The following is a 19,517-nucleotide window of genomic DNA, read 5'->3' on the forward strand; positions in this document are numbered from 1 at the left end:
AGACCATATTTCATAATTGGTTTCATCCAGGAGAAGGCCAATGTTGAATGAGGAGCCCTCAGACTGAATAATGAGATGAGAATCCTTCCCTGACTCAACGATCATGTTTGTGGGGTCGAGAGCCATTGAAGAGGTGTAGGGTCGAGAGTCTGGAGTACTGGGATGAGAGCCCTGACTTCAGATTGTACAGAAGCTTAAGTCTATATTCTCGTTTCTCGAAGGAAACAAGAATAGAAGTAGAATCCTCGTTTCTCGAAGGAAACAAGAATAGAAGTGAAAGATCTCAACAAGGTGAGATAGACATTCTTCCTCTCATCAGTTCGAGAACTAAAATGTCGAGGGAATAGTCAACACTGTGAGGATGCAAATGGATGAAAATGAGTTGTGGCGGGGTTTTTGGCTTGTAGCGGGTGCAAAGGGGTTGTGGCGGGGGTTTGGCGTATACGAATATTATATATACTTATAATATATATACTATAATTATATATATATATATATTATAAATATTATATATATATAAATATATATATATATATGTTCTAATATTCCCTCAAGTTGGCACACATATGTAAAATGCCAACTTGCTAAATTAACTTGGCAAATATCTTCCCGTTACTCTGCTGTGAAGTTTATGGTCAGCAGCTGATCCGAGGCGTCATGAGGGACGGAAATACTTTTCTTCTAACTTGTCTTTGATGAAGAACCTAATCTATTCTACATGATTGTCTATTCATGCTGAACTGGGATTATGTGCGATTACGCATGCTGGCTTTATCACAGTTATAGCATCATAGGTTGTTTGGAGAAACCTAATCTGTCAGTATAATTTAAACCACAATACTCTTGGATAGCTATTTGCATTCTCGCATATTCTGCTTGCACTTGATCGGATACCAATTTGCTCTTACTTCTCCAAGTGACCAAGGTTTCCCCCTACAATGAAGTACCTATGTAGACCTTCAGCACATATATTCCTGCCAATCAGTCATCAGCATATCCTTCAACCTTTAGAAGTTCTCATTTTTGAAACCAAGATTCTTTTTCAGGCGCGCTTACCAGATAGCTGATGATCTTCATAACTGCCAAGTCATATGCTTCTCCCTGATTATGCATGAACGTACTGACGGTACTAATATGCCAATATGATATATCAGGCGCTCTGTAGTGTGCCAGATACAATAATTTCCAATCGTCTGATAGCGCCCATGTATCAACTGGACGTTGGTCTGTTTCAACTTCTACTTCACTCCTATTCCATTAGGAAGGTCGATGGTTGACAGCAAGACATCCAGTTTCATTTAGAAATCTGTAATTCCTTGAGATAGGAAGATGCCTTTTCGATAACCTAAGGCACCTCGTACCCAGAAAAATACTTCAAAGGCCGAAAGGTCTTTCATTGTTGAACTCCTGAGATTGGGCTTTTCAATGCATGCTGTTCATGAGGGTCGTTTCCTTGAGGACCATTCACTCGACATAGACGAGTAAGGCGCCTAATTTCCTAGACTCTTCTTAACAAAAACAAGAGTATGATTCAGGATTACTTTGACTGTAAGAACTTTTCGCAACGATCTCCTGAATCTCCCAAACCAGGCTCTGCGAGATTCTTTATCGCATACAAGAATTTTTAACTTGTAGATTTTGATTTGTATGCTCAACGCGATTTATATCCAGTTGGGAACTCACATATAACCCTCCTCCTCTAACTCTTCCTATGAGCGAAAGGTTTTTTACACCGAATTGGTTGTAGAGGTCAGTCCAAATTTGCAGCTAATGAGAGTAACCCCCGCCCACAATATTAATCTTTGCCACCGGGTGCGCATGTCTCCAGATAATCAATCCCGTGTGTCTGTGGTGTAGCCTTTTGTAACTAATCTCGCTTTGAATCTTTCAATGTCATTGCGTTGAATTCCAGTGTACACCCATTTGTATTCCACCTCTTCTTTCCTGCTGTAACCGGTTAATTCCACGTGTTCATTTTTTAATAATGACTTTATCTCCTCGTCATGCCTGATTTCCATTTTGATTACATACAGCTTCTTGCCAACGGTTAGATAGATACAGAGGATATGATCACAAGATTTGAGATGTAGTTAATAATCATAAGACACATAATTATCATAGGATATTTGGCTTTACCTTGTAAGTTGGTAATATATGATTTGGGTACACCTCTATTTGCTCGGTCGTGGGAAGTTGTTTCTGGGAATTAGAAGCATGATACTGGAGGACTCAGTTCAGGGATATTCGAAGTGGCACGATTGGTTATTCGAGTCAGTTTGGGCTGCCACAACTTCATCAGCAGCGTTGTGCTGTTACATTATCAAGGAACTGGTGTTATATCGTTGTCTCGGTGCCGGATGTTTGGCTTAAGTTAACGCGGAGCACTTTTATGGGCATATCTCTTTCCTCATAGCATTTCCAAATAACTGAACTGTTGTTAATGGTCCCGCTTGAGTTCAGCCAATTCAAGTACATAATTATCTTCATGAAATGTCACATCCTAGTGACAAACATTTATGTGTAGGACGCTGATACACCGGTAACCTTTTTGGATGAGGGCCATACCCGAAAAAATACACTGAGGGGCGGCGAGTTCGAGCTTGTTCCGTTGTCTTTGGTAAGTAAAAATGTAACACATCGACACACCCGCGGAGAAGATTGCACAGTAGGAGCTGCAGTATAGAGAAGGAATATTGGGAAAAGAATAGATTATTTTTCTTAATCCAATGAAAGAATACAATGGTCCTTATATAGAGAGAGGAGTGAGCTATACAAGGAAGTAATACTAATATACCATGATTCCAGGAATCATAACTATACCATATATATCTATACCATATATTCTAATACCATATGTTCTAATAGAGGTCCCTCATCTCCTTTGGTGGGCGATATCTTGTTAGGATTAGAGAGCCACAAAATAAACACGTTAGAGGACATGAGTTTGGTTCTCCTGTAGTTCCTCCGACGATCAAGTCAATATAAAGCTTGGGTGGGGAGTCGGTGAAATAAGTGTGCTGAGATTGTGTTAATTAGCCAAAAAGGGCTTACATGTGGCCCTGAAGGGGCTCTGAAGGGGCTCTCCAGGTTATTAGACGATGAGCCTATATATACCCAGCTGAGAGCGGTAAAGGCATAATTTTGGCCGAGCCCATGCAGACAGCTGAATCGGCAAATAGCCTATAGGTATCGGCTGCAGGTGGGATGAATCATCACTAAGTTTGACATGATGGTGATTGAGAGGACGTGGTGCTGACGGTAGGTAACGAGTCATGGAGATTCATGGCATGAGATGTGATGATGATGGCCAACTATTGGTGAGGAGTTCGAGGACAAAAAGCATCTCGATTCGGCTCTGTAAGTGGGACGATATGTACTGTCTTTTTTTGTCGGCCTCGCAGGTTATCGATCCCGCCTCGCGTGCGTTATGTGAGTGGGGTTGGGCCAAATGATGAGGTCGAGTGAGAGTTTGTCTTGATTCGACCTTACTCGTGAAGGGACGAGTGTCCGTGATATCCGAGTCATCTTGGCTAGCACATGCTGATCTAATGATTAGTGCTGACACGAGACACGTGTGGACTCGAAAGAGAGGATTAGCACTTTGGTGAATTATTGACATAGCATTATGAAATTTAAATAAAAATAAAAAAAAAACTGTCCTCAAATGGGCATTGGGCCCGGTTCAATCTCCATCCCCAACTCCCTCAAAACACGCGCCCCTCTCTCCAACCCCCAAATCAAGACCCAGCACGATGAACAGCCACCTCCTCCTCCTCCCCTCCAACCCTCTCCTCCCTAACCCTGACCCGCTCCCCCTCCTCCGGCTTGCTTCTGTCCGCCCACCCCAGTGGGCCCACCCCGGCCCCGCCGCCCTCCCGTCCATCCGCATGGGCGGCCGGGCCCCGCACCTACCGCGGGCGGCGTCTCCAAGTGGCAGGAAGCGCATGCAGGCCAAGAAGTCCAAGCAGCTCACCTCAAAGCCCGCCTCCTCCGGCGAGGCGCCATGGGGTCTACGAGACCCGCAAGCGCGCGAGCTCAAAGCCGCGGTCTCGGAGCTGGAGAAGCCTGGAGCTCGTCGACCCGCCAAGCTCCCACCTCTTCTCGCACACCCGCCGACCGGAGCAGGCTAGAAGCAACTAGGATGCTGTTTACGGCTCTCTACGACTCCGACAATACAATACTTTGATCACAGGACATGCACACGTTAAATGACCGCTCTCCTTTTTGAACCACGAGGTCAAGGCCTCTCGCGGGACCTGGTTTCAAAAGCCCGGAGGGTTCGATATGTGGTCCGGAGAGAGACGCCCAACGAGTTTCTGGAGGGCGCGGGTTGATGTGCCTGAGCCAGAGGTTTTCCCCGAAGGAGTGGTGGCATAGCTTGAGGCCTTACGGGGGCTGTGGAGGGAGGGGAGGAGGAGGGGAGGGGGTTTTGATGACTGGGTCGCGAGAGGGAGGGGAGGGTTACGGAGGAGGAGCAGAGGAGGGGGAGGGTAGCAAGGTGCTGCGATTCGAATGCGACAGAGAGGGGGGATGGGAGGGCCCTGCGCGTGCTGTTGATGTTGAAGAGTGGGGGTGTGGATGAGCAATGGGTGATTTGGGCTTTGGATTTGCGAGGGAATGGGGAGACTTGGGTGGAGGTAGTCGGAGGATCGCGCGCGAGGGTGAGGCGGAGAAGAGCAGACTGCGGTGCCCGGGCGTGGCATCAAGTTCTGACGACGGTCGAAAATGGGCGAGGGATGGGAGAATTCGAGGGAGAAGCGTGTAGTCAGTGAATTTTAGCTCTTCGTATCGTGTATATACGCGTGATATGTGCAATTTGATGCTTTTGTTTATACTATAACTTGTGCTCGAAAGAAATGTGACTTGATCCATCTCTTGCTTGGAAATTTGGATTAGGATTTTTTACACTTTGTGAAGCTTTCTTAGAGAGTGTGTTTCTTGAAGTATTTGGATGTGTAAACATCCTCCTCACAAACAATATAGAAGCTTATAAGCCACTTTGAGATGTTTTGGTGAAGGACTTATATAGGCTTATAAGCCACCAAAAAAATATTAGGCACCCTAGCTTATTTTTTTGTTGGTTTATAAGCCATGAAGGGCATGCTTGAGAACTTGGCTTCTAATCCACGTGGCTTATAATTCACAAAATGAATTATAAGCCAAAGTGTTTGGTCAAAAAATAAATTATAAGCTGCATAGTGTTTGGTAAATTGATGGATTATAATCCATCATTGTTAATAAATGACAAAAAAGTATATGGCTCCAAATTTGAACATTTGAGCACACATTGGAATTATCAAAAATATTGAGGGGGTAAATTCCATAAATTACTTGGTAAAACTTAGTAACTTTTAAATCATGAAAGAAAGCTAGGTTTGGGGAGCTCTTTTTTGGGCTTATAAACCATTATAAGCTGGTTGCCAAACACATTTCATTAGCTTATAAGGTTGACTTGTTGCCAAACGTGCTCGAAGTTTGACCAAGTATAATACCGTTCTATCCTTTATGATTTCACAAAATCCAAGGCCTTATTTAATAATTAATTTATTTGCTTTTAGCCTTTTGCTGGTATTTAATAATTTCTGTTGTTTCTTTCATTTTCTTAAATGAAACAGTATTCATTAGTAGAATAATTAAGCTAAGTACCTACTTAAGTTAATATATTGACAATAATCACATACACCATAGATAACAATAACAAGAATTTCTTAGTCCCAAATCCTCATCAATATAATAATTTTCAAGTGAAAACCAATTCGTTGTGATTATTATTATTATTATTTTGAGATGATGTGTGCGCGTGTGTGTGTGGGGTAGGGGGAAGGGGGGGGGGGGGGGGGGGGGGGTACTGTAACAGATAAAAAAAGAGGCAGATCTCCATAGCTTCTGATAGCACAACTATAAAACAGCAGAAAATTATCAGGACGCTTAACGAGTCTTACATAACTCAACTGGACACGTACACAATGGCTGTGACTACGCTCAAGTATTAGATAATATGAAAATGATCAGCTCGCATAAATAGAAAATCACTTTGTCTCAGGCTAATTATTATGCCCCTGGTTAGGCAATTATGCTTAATTTTGCGCACAAACTTGATTAGGCCACAATCTATTCATACAAACTACATCTGCAACCCAAGCAGGTGAGATCCAAGAAACATGCTCTTTTTAGGGAACAACCGAGAGAACAATACTCGCAAAAAGAGTATGTACTCTTTCAGCTACACCTGCCAACAAAAACAAGCATATTATCATTCAAGCGTCACTTTTATAATGTTTAAAAGTCTAAAATTAACAATACAGATCAGCAGAAGAACTCGGGCAGCACGCTTGATGATATGAGATGACAGAAGATTGAAGAGGAACGAAATATGCATACTTGCATAGTCAGGGAAAAAGGATGCAGTGGTGTGTTACCCTGAGGTTCAGCTGCTTCAACTACAACAGGAAGTGTGCAAAGAACATAGTTAAAAGGGTAAACTCCATGATTTTCTATAACTAAGAACTTAAAATAAATATTAACTCTCGTATAATAATGTTAATAATTAAGAAAATGATTTAGAATACTAAAGATATTAGCTAAATTTTATAGAATATTAGATCAAAACAACAACAAACCTTAACTTGATTAAAATTGGCTCTAACCAAGGTACAAAAAACTTTTAGGAGAAAAACTTAAACATTGTCATTAAGAGAGACTTAGAATATGCCATTTTTTCTCGTACTCTAAACACAGAATCACTCTCCAATTTTAGTTTTTTTATTTTAATTTTTAATTTTATTTTTTAATTTTACATATTTTCAAAATTTTTGGGTAATATCTTGGTTTTTAAGTTATAGTTTTAAGTATTCAAGATTTTTCATAGTTCACAACATCCAATAGTTGTATTGTTAATGATCATATAAACCAACATTTTCTATGCCTTAAAGTATGGGTGAGCAGAAATCAAGTGAACGAGGACATGGGTCTTTCGAATTTGGACCAAAATACCAGTTCCTAGTTTAGGTCAGATTTGGTTCAAGTAGAAAATCATGATCTTGTCAGGTTTTGACTCGGTTATCGGGTTCGCCATAGTGAACTTACACCAACAAAATAACCAAATTGTTAAAGTCTTAACATGATAAAAATAAGACCCAATTATCATATTTCACTTAAACTCCTCTTACCTCTGGCTCTCGGCTAGGTCTATAGAAATGAACCAATCAATTTAAATATTGGGATGCATATTTTCACAGTGTATCAATTCTAATTTTCTCCTCTGGATATAATCAGTGTAAATTTTGTTTGAACGCTGAAGATAAAAGATATGTATTTGGTTTGATATTTATGTAGTTTATGATTGCAAAGTTATTTGTTTTAAGTACAGAATTTCATTCGATTAAAGAATTTAATTCTTTTAAAAACATTAAAATTCATATATCAAAACAATTCATTTATAATGTGCATAAATCCATAAACTGATTTTTTTTTAAATTCAATTTGGAACCCTGATCTATTGAGATAAATACGGAAACAGAGTATGTAAGGGAACCAAAACATAAAATCTATTGTGGGTTATACATTACCATAAAACATAAGCGATTAGTTGTATAAACAAATATTTAATATGCAAATAGATTGAACATGTGAATGCTATCTTAGATAGTTTAATGTAAGCACAACAACAACAACAACAGTAACAAAACCGTTATCCCAAATATTTGCGGTATAATCATATCCTTCTTAATTGTTTCTAACCAAGTTCTTTTAATTCTACTTCTAGATCTCTTTGAACCATTAACTATAACGCCTCGTTTGGTATGCGGGAATGAGTGAGAATGAAATGCAATTCCAACTCATTATTCATGCCTACCAAACACGATGTATCTTTAGATGCTAGAATTGCTATCCCCACTTCTTATCAATTCCCACTTTATGTAGGAATTGTCATTCGCAACAATTTAACAAGGAATTGATATTCCACTTAAGTGGGAATAAAAATAATCAAATAATTTCCGATTATACCCTCCTTAAAAGATACAAATAGATATAAATTCCCATATGAAAAATTATTTTTATAAAAAAATATTATTAGCTGCTCGTACAAATATATAAATAGATATAAAATATTAAAATACTTGTTTGACCTTGCCCTAGTTCCACATCACATCTGCAGAAGAAAAAATCTCGTCTTCGCCTCGATGCCACTTGGTAAGGTAACCATTATTTCTTTTTTAAATTTATATGCGTGGCTAATTTTTACCTAATAGAATTTTTTATCTTTTGGCAACTCGGTTAGGTAATCTATTGGCGATTAGGTTAGCTAATATTTAATCTTTGATATTTGGTGTTAGATTACTTGGAAACAATTCTTCAATTTTGTCAATAGAGCATCTCTAGCTAATTATTGAATGATTAGCAAAATTTTTAATAAATCTCCTCTTAAGACAACTTCATAAGTTCAAAACGTGCCAAACATGTTCACGAGACAAACAATTTTTCAATTCTCTCTATAAACCATCCCTGACTAATTACTACATGATTAGCAAAAAATTGAACAAATATCCTCTTAAGAATTGGTTACTGCAAGCTTATTTCAATAACTAATAAAAGACAATGTTTAGCAATTACTAGGAGAGTGAAAAAAATATCATTTCTATAAAACTTATTTTTCTCAAAAAATGAATGATTTAGTCATTTTTAAAATATTTTAATGTTGTTAAAATTGTGTTTTGGTAAGGGCATTATTAGAAAACTAAATTTTATTCTCACTTGTGAATAAATGATACCAAACGTGGAAATGAGAATAACATTGATATTGTCGTTTCATTCTCTAAACGCGCCCAAACATGAGAATGAGAATTAGCATCCCATTCCCATTTTTTTTTCTCACTTGACTCTATTTCCGCGTACCAAACGAGGTGTAATATTATCATTTTTCCTAGCCGGTACATTAAGAGGTCTTTGTTGTACATGACCAAACCACCTTAATCGATTCTCTCTCGTTTTATCCTCAACGTGAGCAATCTCTAATATAAGCACATCATACATGTATATCTTCGTCTTAAATGATCTTTTCAATTGAACCAAATAGTCAGACAAATACTCAGCACTGTCCCTCAACATTCTATTTTTTTTATTAAAACTCCACGTAGGAATTAACAGTAAAATCCGCACTAAGTGCGCATACACACTGATTCCATACACCATCCAAGAGAAAAACTCAATCAAACAACACCAAATTGAATAAATAAGCATATATCAGCATAAAAATTCTGTTTGTGTGAGAATCCATCACAAACCTAATCCCTCAGCCAAAACAGTAGTCTAAATTTGATCAAAACGGGGTGAGAAATTCAACCCATTCCGTCCAATTTCAGTGTCTCAGCAAGGAACCAATCAAAACCCTAGTTCTTCACGAAGTCCCAAACCACAAATCAACCCCCCCCCCTCCCCCCCCCCCGCAACACTAAAACCCTAATCTCCCAAGAGAATTAGCAGATTTAGGAGGGTCAAGCTCGAAGCTTTACGAGGGATTTCGATCCTCAGTGGTTGGAACGGGATCTGAGGGTTCATGCGGTTGTAGGCGGCCTCGCGACGAGGTAGAGCCGAAGGCGACGAGGGCGATGCCGAGCCCGGCGTCGCATGGGCGAGGTTGCTGGTGAGCGGATGGGTGCTTCCTCCACTCGTCTCTCCTCCTGAAGAACTCTCCCGTTGGCGCAGTGGCTTCCCCATTTTGATTCTCTTTCTTCGTCTCCGTCAAAGTTGGGATCTTTATGTTTCTGGACTTCGGTGGAGATGGAACAAGGAAAAGGGTTAAATTTAGAAAAAAATCCCTCAACTTTGTGGGTGGCTCAGAAAGCCCCATTCAGCTATTTTAACTCTAGTAAAACCCCCTCAGATAACCTCCGTTGACTTCGAAGTTTTAATTTAGCTCTCTCAACTTTTCTCATTTAACCCCCCACGTCGTGAAAAACAACCCAATGCGTGACTTGGAAAAACCAAAATATTAATTAAAAAAAAGCTCTTTTACCGGTTGAGAATTTCTTTGTCACTCAAATGTACATGTCTTTTTTACTTTTCTTCTAAAAAGAGTATTTCGATCATTTCACGTTTTTAATTAATGAGGTAGGGGATTTGTTGAGAAATGAATAAAAGGATCATGGGGATTTTGTAAGATACCACAAAGTTGAGGTGATTTAAATCACATTTTCTAAGTTGAGAGGCAAGAACTACAACAGCTCCACATAACTATGTGGAGATTCAAAAATCACCTTTTCAAAGTTGAGAGGAATTAACTACAACAGCTCCAAACTTAAGGGGAGTTTCTTCTAACTAAAATAGTTGACAGGTGTTTTTCTAAGACACCCCCATAGTTAAGGGGGTTTTCTAAATTAAACCCATAAATAAAAGGTAAATTTGGGACTGAGTTCGCAAAAAAACTCTTCTAACCTCTGAAAATTAGAAAAGACCTCCGAAAATGTTGGGATCTTTAGGTCCATCTTCCATGGATATTATTACCTAGATGTTCAATACCATAAAAACCCAAAGTAATGAGCACACAATCTGCAGGCTTATTTTTCACTTGAGGGTATTATCTGATTACCTGTTAAATTAAAACGAACCCAATCCATTCTTCACAGTCTGCATATTCAATCTAATGAGAACTCGTATTCAACGACAACCCATAATCTGCCGCGGATGATCCGAACAGTTAACATTTCGCCCGCATTATCTATGAATACAGTTCAAGCATAAAAGTTCTTGCTCAACATAATTACATAAAAGATCTTGAACCATTCAAATCACTAGCCACCTGATAGCATGCTAAATTCAAAGAGTTTGGAGGATCAGAGAATTTCCCACCAGATATCTGATCAAAAACCCATTTGTTAGCAGCTTCGGTGTAATGAATTCCATCCCAACTAATCCTCTCCGATGGATACTTGCACGATTTTCCAAGCAAAACTCGCTGTGACCGTTGACATAGGCACGTGCTTCCACATATCACATTGAAATGCACTGTTGTAATCTCCACCACCGTAATCCGCAACAAGCTGCGAGAGGCGCTGCTCAAAACCTGAATGCATTTTGGCGGGGGGGGGGGGGGGAGGTCCAAGTAATTCAACAGTACTTCAGAACGAAAAGAAAAATTTTAACCTAACTATTTCCCTAGGTCAAAGTGAAAATTGAGAGATTTTGATACATGGTAAAGGAGTTTTTTGTGAGAAAAGAGACATCTTACTATGTTACATGGAAAGGAGTATTGGTACATGTACTAGTACGGATACAGGTAGAAGACATGGCAAGTTTGTTGAAGAGAGAACACATGGACACGGCTATATATCTATTGAAATTAATAAGTTGTTTTTTCATCCCATGTCATGAGAAATAATATTCCTATAACATTCTTATGTTTCTTTCATTATGCATTATAAATTATAAAAACAACGTTTTTGAACTAGTTATCCAAACACCCTTGAAAATCATAGTTTTGAAATGGGCATGGACCGAAACAAACCCAACCGCTGTCCACCGAGGTTTAGGAGGTGGATTGTGAAGGGTAGGATATATGTCAAGGACGTGCATGCCGAGTGTTCTGAATTATCATGTATCATATAACTGTATACATGCCCCAAAAGTGTATGTATATATTCAAGGAGTGTCCAAGCAAGTGTTGGTATGCGCATGGGCCATGTCGGTACGGGCACGACTTCAGATAGAAGTACCCACGTAACATATAGTATTAGAAATAGAGAAAATTTATGAACACTCAATTTGTTACATGATATTTGTAGGGTTTGGATGAGTGAGGACCGTTAGGTTACGCTCACTAATGTCTTTGATTAGTGAATTTTCCTTATGTTTGGCTGAACCTGTGCTTTTATCGTTGAGCGTTTCTCATTCCATGTCCACTAGTTAAATTCAGTTGTGACATTATTCTAATTTGACGTTAAACATCTCCTGGAGTAAAACCTCAGGTTACAAAGCTGGAGGACAAAGCTGATGCAACTTACCATACTTTTGAGCCTGGCTTATAAGCAAGTACTTGACAGAGTAGATATCAACAAAAGTGATGGCAGCAAGAGGGAGCTCTCTCCTGAGCTCAACCACCGTCTCATTGAGCATTGTGTTGAATCTTTGTGCCAGTTTGTTGCATCGAATTCCACACCCTGCTGAGTCTAACTCCTCGTCATTGAGCTTCAACTGATGTAGAAATAATGGAAGACAGCCGAGGGGACCTGTGTTATGGATCCAGAAATTTCTTCCACCCTTTTCATATATATTCTGTGCACCAATATCACTCTATTACTATAAAAGAAAGAATCAAAAAATTGAACTGTAAGCAATTATACATTTAAGAACTTCAAGGGTTCAAGCCAGCAAATTTGTTTGATTTATAGATTTTTCAAAAGGGATAATTGCAAACAGACCTCATCTACTATGGTGCGATAGACCCCCCCCCCCACACACACACACAGTTCTGTAGCTCTATTGATGATGATAGACCTCTCTTAGTAATTTTTTGACAGTTTAGCCTAAGTTGGAAAAAATAAATTTTCTGTCTCTATGGGAAAAGAGCAACAAAAAAAACCACTTTTTTGTTTTGGTTTTATTTGGGCGGGGCCGCTCTGGGGGCGGGGGGGTGGGGGGTGGGGGTGGGGGGGTGGGGGTGGTCTTCAACATAGAACTAGCAGAACCTACAGGGCGTCTTATCTGCAAGTAAACCTTTTTAAAATTTGGATCGAAGGAAAACTTTGATTATGATGAACGATTCTAATAAGGAGAGAGCTATGATGTGGGTTGTGTCGCTAGCGATCAAATAGATATATCAATCTGGTATCTGATTTCCTTCCACTTAGATTCATTAGCATAAAAGCAAGAAACAACTGAACTGGGAGAAACTCTAAGAACTTTGGCAGCTTCAGCTGAATGTTAATATATATTCATAGAGTTTTTAAAATTGTGATTAGAGTAAAAATACGTACATCCATCCGGTTCTAATTTTATTCATTTTCTGGTTGGGGATATTGATTTTGGATATATGTTTAAAATGGATATGCATATGATATTGGTCAAAAGAATACACTCCACTCACCTATGCTGAGTTTGTCCAGCATGTATATATTTGTTCACAAAATGTTGCATCATGAGATGTCTTGATTAGAAAAGTTAATATCACACTACTTTAGATATTTTAACATATTCACACAAAAACAAATTAACAGTAAGGCATTCTTCTTTCTCCATATTTTGAATCTTATTCGACGTATCAGGTAATTTTTGCTAAATATTTGAATCTGATTAAAATCTTAACTTGTTTCTGATTACTATCTACATCGAACTGAATCGTATATCCATATCCTCATCCAAAGAAGAAAAAAGAAAATCTGGAAACAATGGTACCTCTGAAGTCTGTTTGCTTTCCTAATTGTGATTGACCTTGATAACACCCATAAAGGTGGAATTCCGCAGCACTCTATGGTGTATAGAGCTTTTATATATTGATTATCCGCCATATATTAATTATGGATCAATAAATTCTTTTATATAGAAACAAGTATCACACACTGTTCAGTGTCACCTTGACTGCTCTTGAAAACACCATCTTTGCATTTGGTATGAGGTCCTCTCCACACTTGTTCTGCAAACAGCAAGCATTCAGATCATTCTGTCCGATGTCTATCGTATATAGAGCTTGAGAAAAGTATTCTTCCTTGGGCATCAATTCTTTGAAAACGCCCACCTACATATTATGCCCCCCAAAGAAAAAAAAATGCTAATTACATGCTAAAGACAGTAGTAGCACACTAGGTGCAACCACAAGGAGTTTGGATCACGACTTTGACAGTAAAGAGATAATTTCATTAATAATAAATCATCAAATATTATCTAAATGGTTATAATTCATTTTTAATATAACTATTATTGTTGCAAAAGCTACAATTCTTCATACTTTTCATTCAAAACAAATGATAATCATCAATTAAAGAGTATATGATCCTGGTTGAGAAAATGTTCCACTTACCTCGACTGTAGACTAACTGCGACCTCGACTTGAACTGCAGGAACTCTTTGAGTTGCACACCGGAGGACAAGGGGCATCCACCCTGCGACAATGGCACATTCTCGTCGATAATGGTTGATGATGCAGTCGCAAAGTTAGCTCCATGGCTAAAATTGGTGCCTAATGAGTCAAGATATGAGCTGAGATAAGGCAATCCCAAGCTCTTCACTGGCATATAAAAAACACTTTTAGGATATAATTAGGTAGATAGAAATATTGTAACAAACTAGTACATGTTCAAACACTAATATATAGATACCGATGAAATCGATAATGAGCCGACCATCTGAATATCTTCCTGCAGGCATGCCAAAGAATGTCTCGCCATAAGGCGGAGGAACGGGATCAAATGCAGCTGAGTACTCGCCAGTGTCTGAGTTTGAATCCCCGAAATTGAAAACAGATGAGAAATAGCAAGGTGACGATGATACCAAGATTACGAGAGGAGGAAGAAGAAGAAGAAGATGGAGAAGCTTCATCTTGATAGCAAAATTGAGAGGGAGCAAATAAGAGAGAGGTATATCCATGAGTTAGCTAATAGATAGGCATAAGTTCAAAACTTGGTTCATGAACATATTTGGCAATATCATGGAATGGTTACCTAGTCATACATTTTTCTGAGTTACTCGCACATTAACGTATCAGGGTAACTGGACCTTACCACCAAAATGGACAGAATTTTGATCCAACATTAGTACCTTAGGTCTTCAACCATTTTTTTTTTAATATCATCATGTTCAAATTTACCAAAACTGTTCAAACTTCCGTTTAAAAAACATCAAGCGACTGTCACCTGAGGTTCCTTAATATTGATCTCCTATTTTCATTAGAACATAATCAAGAGCAATAATTTACCTTAAAACTAGCATAAAGTAAACAATAGAACTAAAAAGAAAAACTCGTATTTATTAATTGATGAACAAGCCCCCCAGATTTATATGGTTGAATCATAGTGACTCCCTCATCCCTTTAATAATGTATCTTATTACTTTTTTTTGATGAAAATAACCTTATCTTTCACAATTTTTTTTACCATTTACAGTTATGTTTAAAATGTCATTCAATTTCAACATAAATTTAGAATTTTAATCCTATCTCAATATTCTTCTTTTTTCTCCTCCTCTTGATTATGTCTTATCTTCCTACCTTGAAATTCAATTTTCAAGATCTTTAATAAGGAGCAACAAAAAAGAATACACTTCAAAATTATTTAATCAACTATTTTAAAAATTCAAGCCTCCGATTTCAATCACACAGTTATTAGAATTCACACTACAAAATTCTACACGTTGTACAGAGATAATTATATAACTTATATAAAAGAAAATTTTGGACTAATAGTTCAGAAAAGTTGGTATCAGGTATATGGATTATTTTACAGAATTTTGTCAACAATGTTAGTAAAAGGAGGCTTTTGATAAGTAATAAAAATTTGAAAGATTTTTCAATTCTAGTAATTCGTGTGGGGGGATTTTTCAAACTTTATCACAAATTACATACAAAATCTGAATGACGAAATAAGACTAAGTCCTAACAAAAAAAACTAAAATACATCATTAAGTAAGAGGCTATTTGCACTTTGATACCCTAAAAGTTTCACCCTCATCAACTTCCACATTTGAAAATTTCTATTCTATTTTGACAATGTGATACCCAAAAAGTTTTCAAATTGACCTTAATATGACAATTTGATACCTAAACCCATAACTTTGTTCCTCATTTCGCCTAAAAAAACTCATAAAAAAAGAAGGGAAATTTGGTAGGAAAATATATTTGCTTCTTATTCACTTTTCTATTTCGATACTCTTGAACAAAATTAACATAAAATTTTTCACACTTTACGGTATCAAATAGTTAAAATAATAGGAAAAAAGGGCATAAAAATGATTCAATTAATCAACTAACAGTTATAGGGGGTTTAGGGTTTACAATTGCGGATCCTCAGCGATAGCTGCTACTGTTGATCCCTTCATCAAAGGCGATTGCTTTACGATCGAAAATCCCCAAAATCTCGATCTTCAATCTTCCTCCCAATTGGAAATCATGAGGGATTTTTTAGGGTCGAAGCTTTTCGTATTGGACTTATTAGCTTACAAGTGAGCTTTGTAAGTATATAAACAAATAAGTAAGGGAAAAATGCTTCCAGACCCCAAAACGAAAGAAAACGTGTTTCCCTATCTGAAGACTTTTTCAACGGGTGTTTTGCCTCAAAAGTAAATTTTGTATTCTCTGAGCCCAAAACACAAAACCAAAGAGATTTAAATTCGTGAAGACCATAATATCCTTATCTCTCTCTTTTATATCTGTTATGTTTTGAAAGAGTTTCCTCCGTCAATCCCAACGGAGAAGCTCGACCTTCGTCAATCCCCGCTTCCGCCGCCGTCGCTGCCGTCGAAGCTCCGTCAATCCCCTCACCGTCGATTTCGTCAGAGGAGCTTGTGTTCTACGAGGCGATCTTGAGTTTGGAGTACTTTAGAGGGGAGAGATTAGGGTTAGGGCAAGGGCAACAGGAATTGGGGATGAGGTTTTTGGCGAGGTTTCTCACTGTTTGTTTGGTGACTGGGAGGAGGGATATGGTGAATCGGTTTGATGGACAGCTTAAGGGGCTAGTTGATGAGTGCAAGAAGAATTTTCAGGTAAAAGATTGTGTGAATTGAAGCATTTGAAGGGATTGAGGAGGTGGAAGAAGGAAGTGGGTCATGTTAGTGATTTTAATCTTGTTTTTTGTTTTTTGAAGGGTTAATTGTTGGGTAATTTTCCTTTTTCTTACTGATTTTTTGTAAGATTCAGAAACATATATAGCAATGTATAATATAGTAGGCAACTTTTGTGTGAGTAAAATTGATCTGTGGTGGTCTTTGCTCAACATCTCTCCCCCCTCATGGCTTCAACTTGAGGTCTTGGTTTACGCATTGGTTGTGAAGATTACGGGTTGCTAGTTAAGGTTATGGGTTGAAGCCATGAGGGGGAGAGGGTAGGTTGTTAAGATTAGGCTTGGTTGTTAAGGTTAGAGTCAGTTGTTAAGGTTATGGGTTGTGAAGGTTAAGCGTTGGTTGTTAAGGTTACGGGTGTTAAGGTTGCGGGTCGATTGTTAATGTTATAGGTCAGTTGTTAAGGTTACGGGTTGTAGGCGTCAAAATTTGCCTATGAGTTCCCGTACGCCCTCGAGGCGAAATACAGACGATAAGCGTCATCATCCAAGTCATGAAAGGATTATCTGGCCCCATGAAAGATAACGAATATATAAAGTGAGTCATTGGAGTGTACAAGTCAACGGAATGACGAAATGCGCAATACAAGTTCGGAGAAGTCACAAAGTGTCGAACACCTCAAAGTGGCCCGTAAAAGTAAGAGGCATTTAGACCATGATATGATTTGAATCTAAAAAAGTTCAAAACATTAAAGTTGTAGGTCTCTTCGTCAGCTTTCTAACACATCTTAGATCACCTCATTCTGAGATCGGACGATAGAGTTATAATCAAAATACCCAAGACCATTCAGGCCGTTTTACGCCAGCGAGACACAATCTGTGTCTCGGAGAAAATAGAGATTTTGGCGATGATGTGGTTCTAATATGAAGAATCTTAAAACATTAAAGTTGTAGGTCTCTTTGTTATCTTTCCAAAACATCTTGAATCACCTCAATCGGAGGTCATATGAAAGAGTTAAGACTAAAATACCCGAGATAGTCCAAGCTGTCTCGGACATGTGCGAGACAGTCGAAGTGACTCGAGCCCATGTCAGCTCCCGACGTGTTTTCTGATAAGATTGGCTTCTAGAACTCCTTGGGGTCATCCATAAACATGTGGGGTTATCTTTAAACATGTGGAAGTTGTTACACAACCGAAAACCCACCTAAACGGATAATAACGGTTGTTCTTTGATCCTATCCACAAACACGTCATTCCTATCCACAAACACGACATCTAAAGCCTATAAATACACCCCTAGCACCCTCATAAAATCAGATCTGAAGGGAGCCACGAATTTCACAGGAGCTAGGGTGAGAGTGGGTCTGAAATTCGTGCTCCTTCTTGTTTGAACGATCAAGCCTGTAAAAGGTAAGATCATCTCTAACCTCCCACTGTGGTCGCCAGTTTGTTGGATGTTCAAATCATGAGACCAACTAATAAAGTTGATACATCAATGACTCGCATTTATAGAATTTTTGGCAAATTCTCAGCCATCAACGGGTTTGATAAGCCTTTACAGTTTATTGTAATGACTAAAGTTGTAATAGATTCGATAGCAATGAAAACAGCAATTTTCGACGCAAACACGGGTTAGTTGTTAAGCTTACTTGGTAGTTATGAAGGTTACAAGTTGGGATATATATGTATATATGTTTTGAGTGACATAAATACTTTGGGCCAATTGGCCTATAGTAAAGTTTGGGAGGTTGGACAAGAGGTTAGGGTTTCAAACCCCTACAACCACGATATATATTTAAGGGTCTTTGATGGTTGGGCTCTTTAAATTCTAATTATATTTTTAGAATATTCGTTGTTATGGTTATGCTTTGGCTGTGAAGGTTACGGGTTAATTGGTAATGTTACATGTTGGTTGTTAAGGTTACGCGTTTGTTGTTAAGGTTAAGCATTGGTTGTGAAGGTTACGTATTTGTTGTGAAGGTTACGGGTTGGTTGTTAATGTTACGGTTTAGTTGTTAAACTTACAGGTTTGTTGTGAAGGTTACACTTTGGTTGTGAAGGTTACACTTTGGTTGTGAAGTCTATGAATTCTAAAAATATTTTTATAATATTCGTTTTTTTTATTTTTTTAGCTCTTCAATTGCCTAATATTGTTGTTTACGAGAATTCACCTATTACGCGTTAGTTGTTAAGGTTACGAGCCCGTAACTTAACAGTCAACCCGTAACCTTAACAACCAACGCGTAACATTCACAACCAAACTGTAACCTTAACAACCAAACCGTAACATTAACAACCAAACTGTAACCTTAACAACCAACGCGTAACATTAACAATCGTAACCTTAACATATCGAGCGCCTTCATCCCGGACACAGTGTCGATCATCCCAGCGCTCCTCAGCCTCTTAACCCCGGTGCCTCCAAAAGGCCCATCATGCCCACAAGAGCTCACCATGACCTTGGCCTCCATAACGTTCGGATCCATGCACGACTGGGTGTCGTGGTTCATCGACACCAACGCCTAGTTTATCACGACCCCCGACCCTCCCATTCTTAATTATCAAATCCTCTGTCGCCACCATGTTGAACAGCTTCACGTTGGGCTGCATCAGCAGCTTGCTCATGATGGTAGAGGTGAAGAGGGCGGCGTGCTTGATGACGACGTAATCCTCCTGCTCGTTGTAGGGTACCTCGAGCTCGTCGAGGAAGAGGTGTGCGGGCTAGCGGACGACCATGACGGAGAAGAGCTGGCCACCGAGCCAGGCGCCACTGGATTCTTTGATGGGGCGGAAGCGGAGGGAGGAGAGGTCGTAAG

At 38.8% G+C, this 19,517-nt stretch overlaps 2 protein-coding genes across 2 annotated transcripts; both read right to left on the reverse strand.

Annotated features, from left to right (window-relative positions):
- Positions 5,888-9,865, reverse strand: LOC109823650. The gene is made up of 3 exons (XM_020389960.1): positions 9,513-9,865; positions 6,420-6,441; positions 5,888-6,229 (listed from the first exon to the last, which is right to left on the reverse strand). Exons 1-3 carry the CDS (start codon positions 9,848-9,850, stop codon positions 6,224-6,226), a joined length of 366 nt encoding a protein of 121 aa, XP_020245549.1. The 5' UTR covers positions 9,851-9,865; the 3' UTR covers positions 5,888-6,223.
- LOC109823143 (GDSL esterase/lipase At3g26430-like) lies at positions 10,634-15,973 on the reverse strand. The gene is given in 7 exon segments (XM_020389428.1): positions 10,634-11,002; positions 11,004-11,062; positions 12,000-12,270; positions 13,568-13,729; positions 13,907-13,923; positions 14,012-14,218; positions 14,310-15,973. Coding segments are annotated over 7 exon segments (1,227 nt in total). The 5' UTR covers positions 14,578-15,973; the 3' UTR covers positions 10,634-10,759.

The sequence above is a fragment of the Asparagus officinalis genome, chromosome 9, assembly GCF_001876935.1.
Source record: "Asparagus officinalis chromosome 9, Aspof.V1, whole genome shotgun sequence".
In the NCBI taxonomy this organism is placed as follows: Eukaryota; Viridiplantae; Streptophyta; class Magnoliopsida; order Asparagales; family Asparagaceae; genus Asparagus; species Asparagus officinalis.

Excerpts from the sequence above, each read along its gene's own strand:
- LOC109823650 (XM_020389960.1), bottom strand. The coding sequence starts at position 9,850 with ATGGGGCTTTCTGAGCCACCCACAAAGTTGAGGGATTTTTTTCTAAAT. Across the intron at positions 6,442-9,512 it reads ACTGAGGATCGAAATCCCTC|GTTGAAGCAGCTGAACCTCA; the intron begins GTAAAGCTTCGA and ends CTTCCTGTTGTA.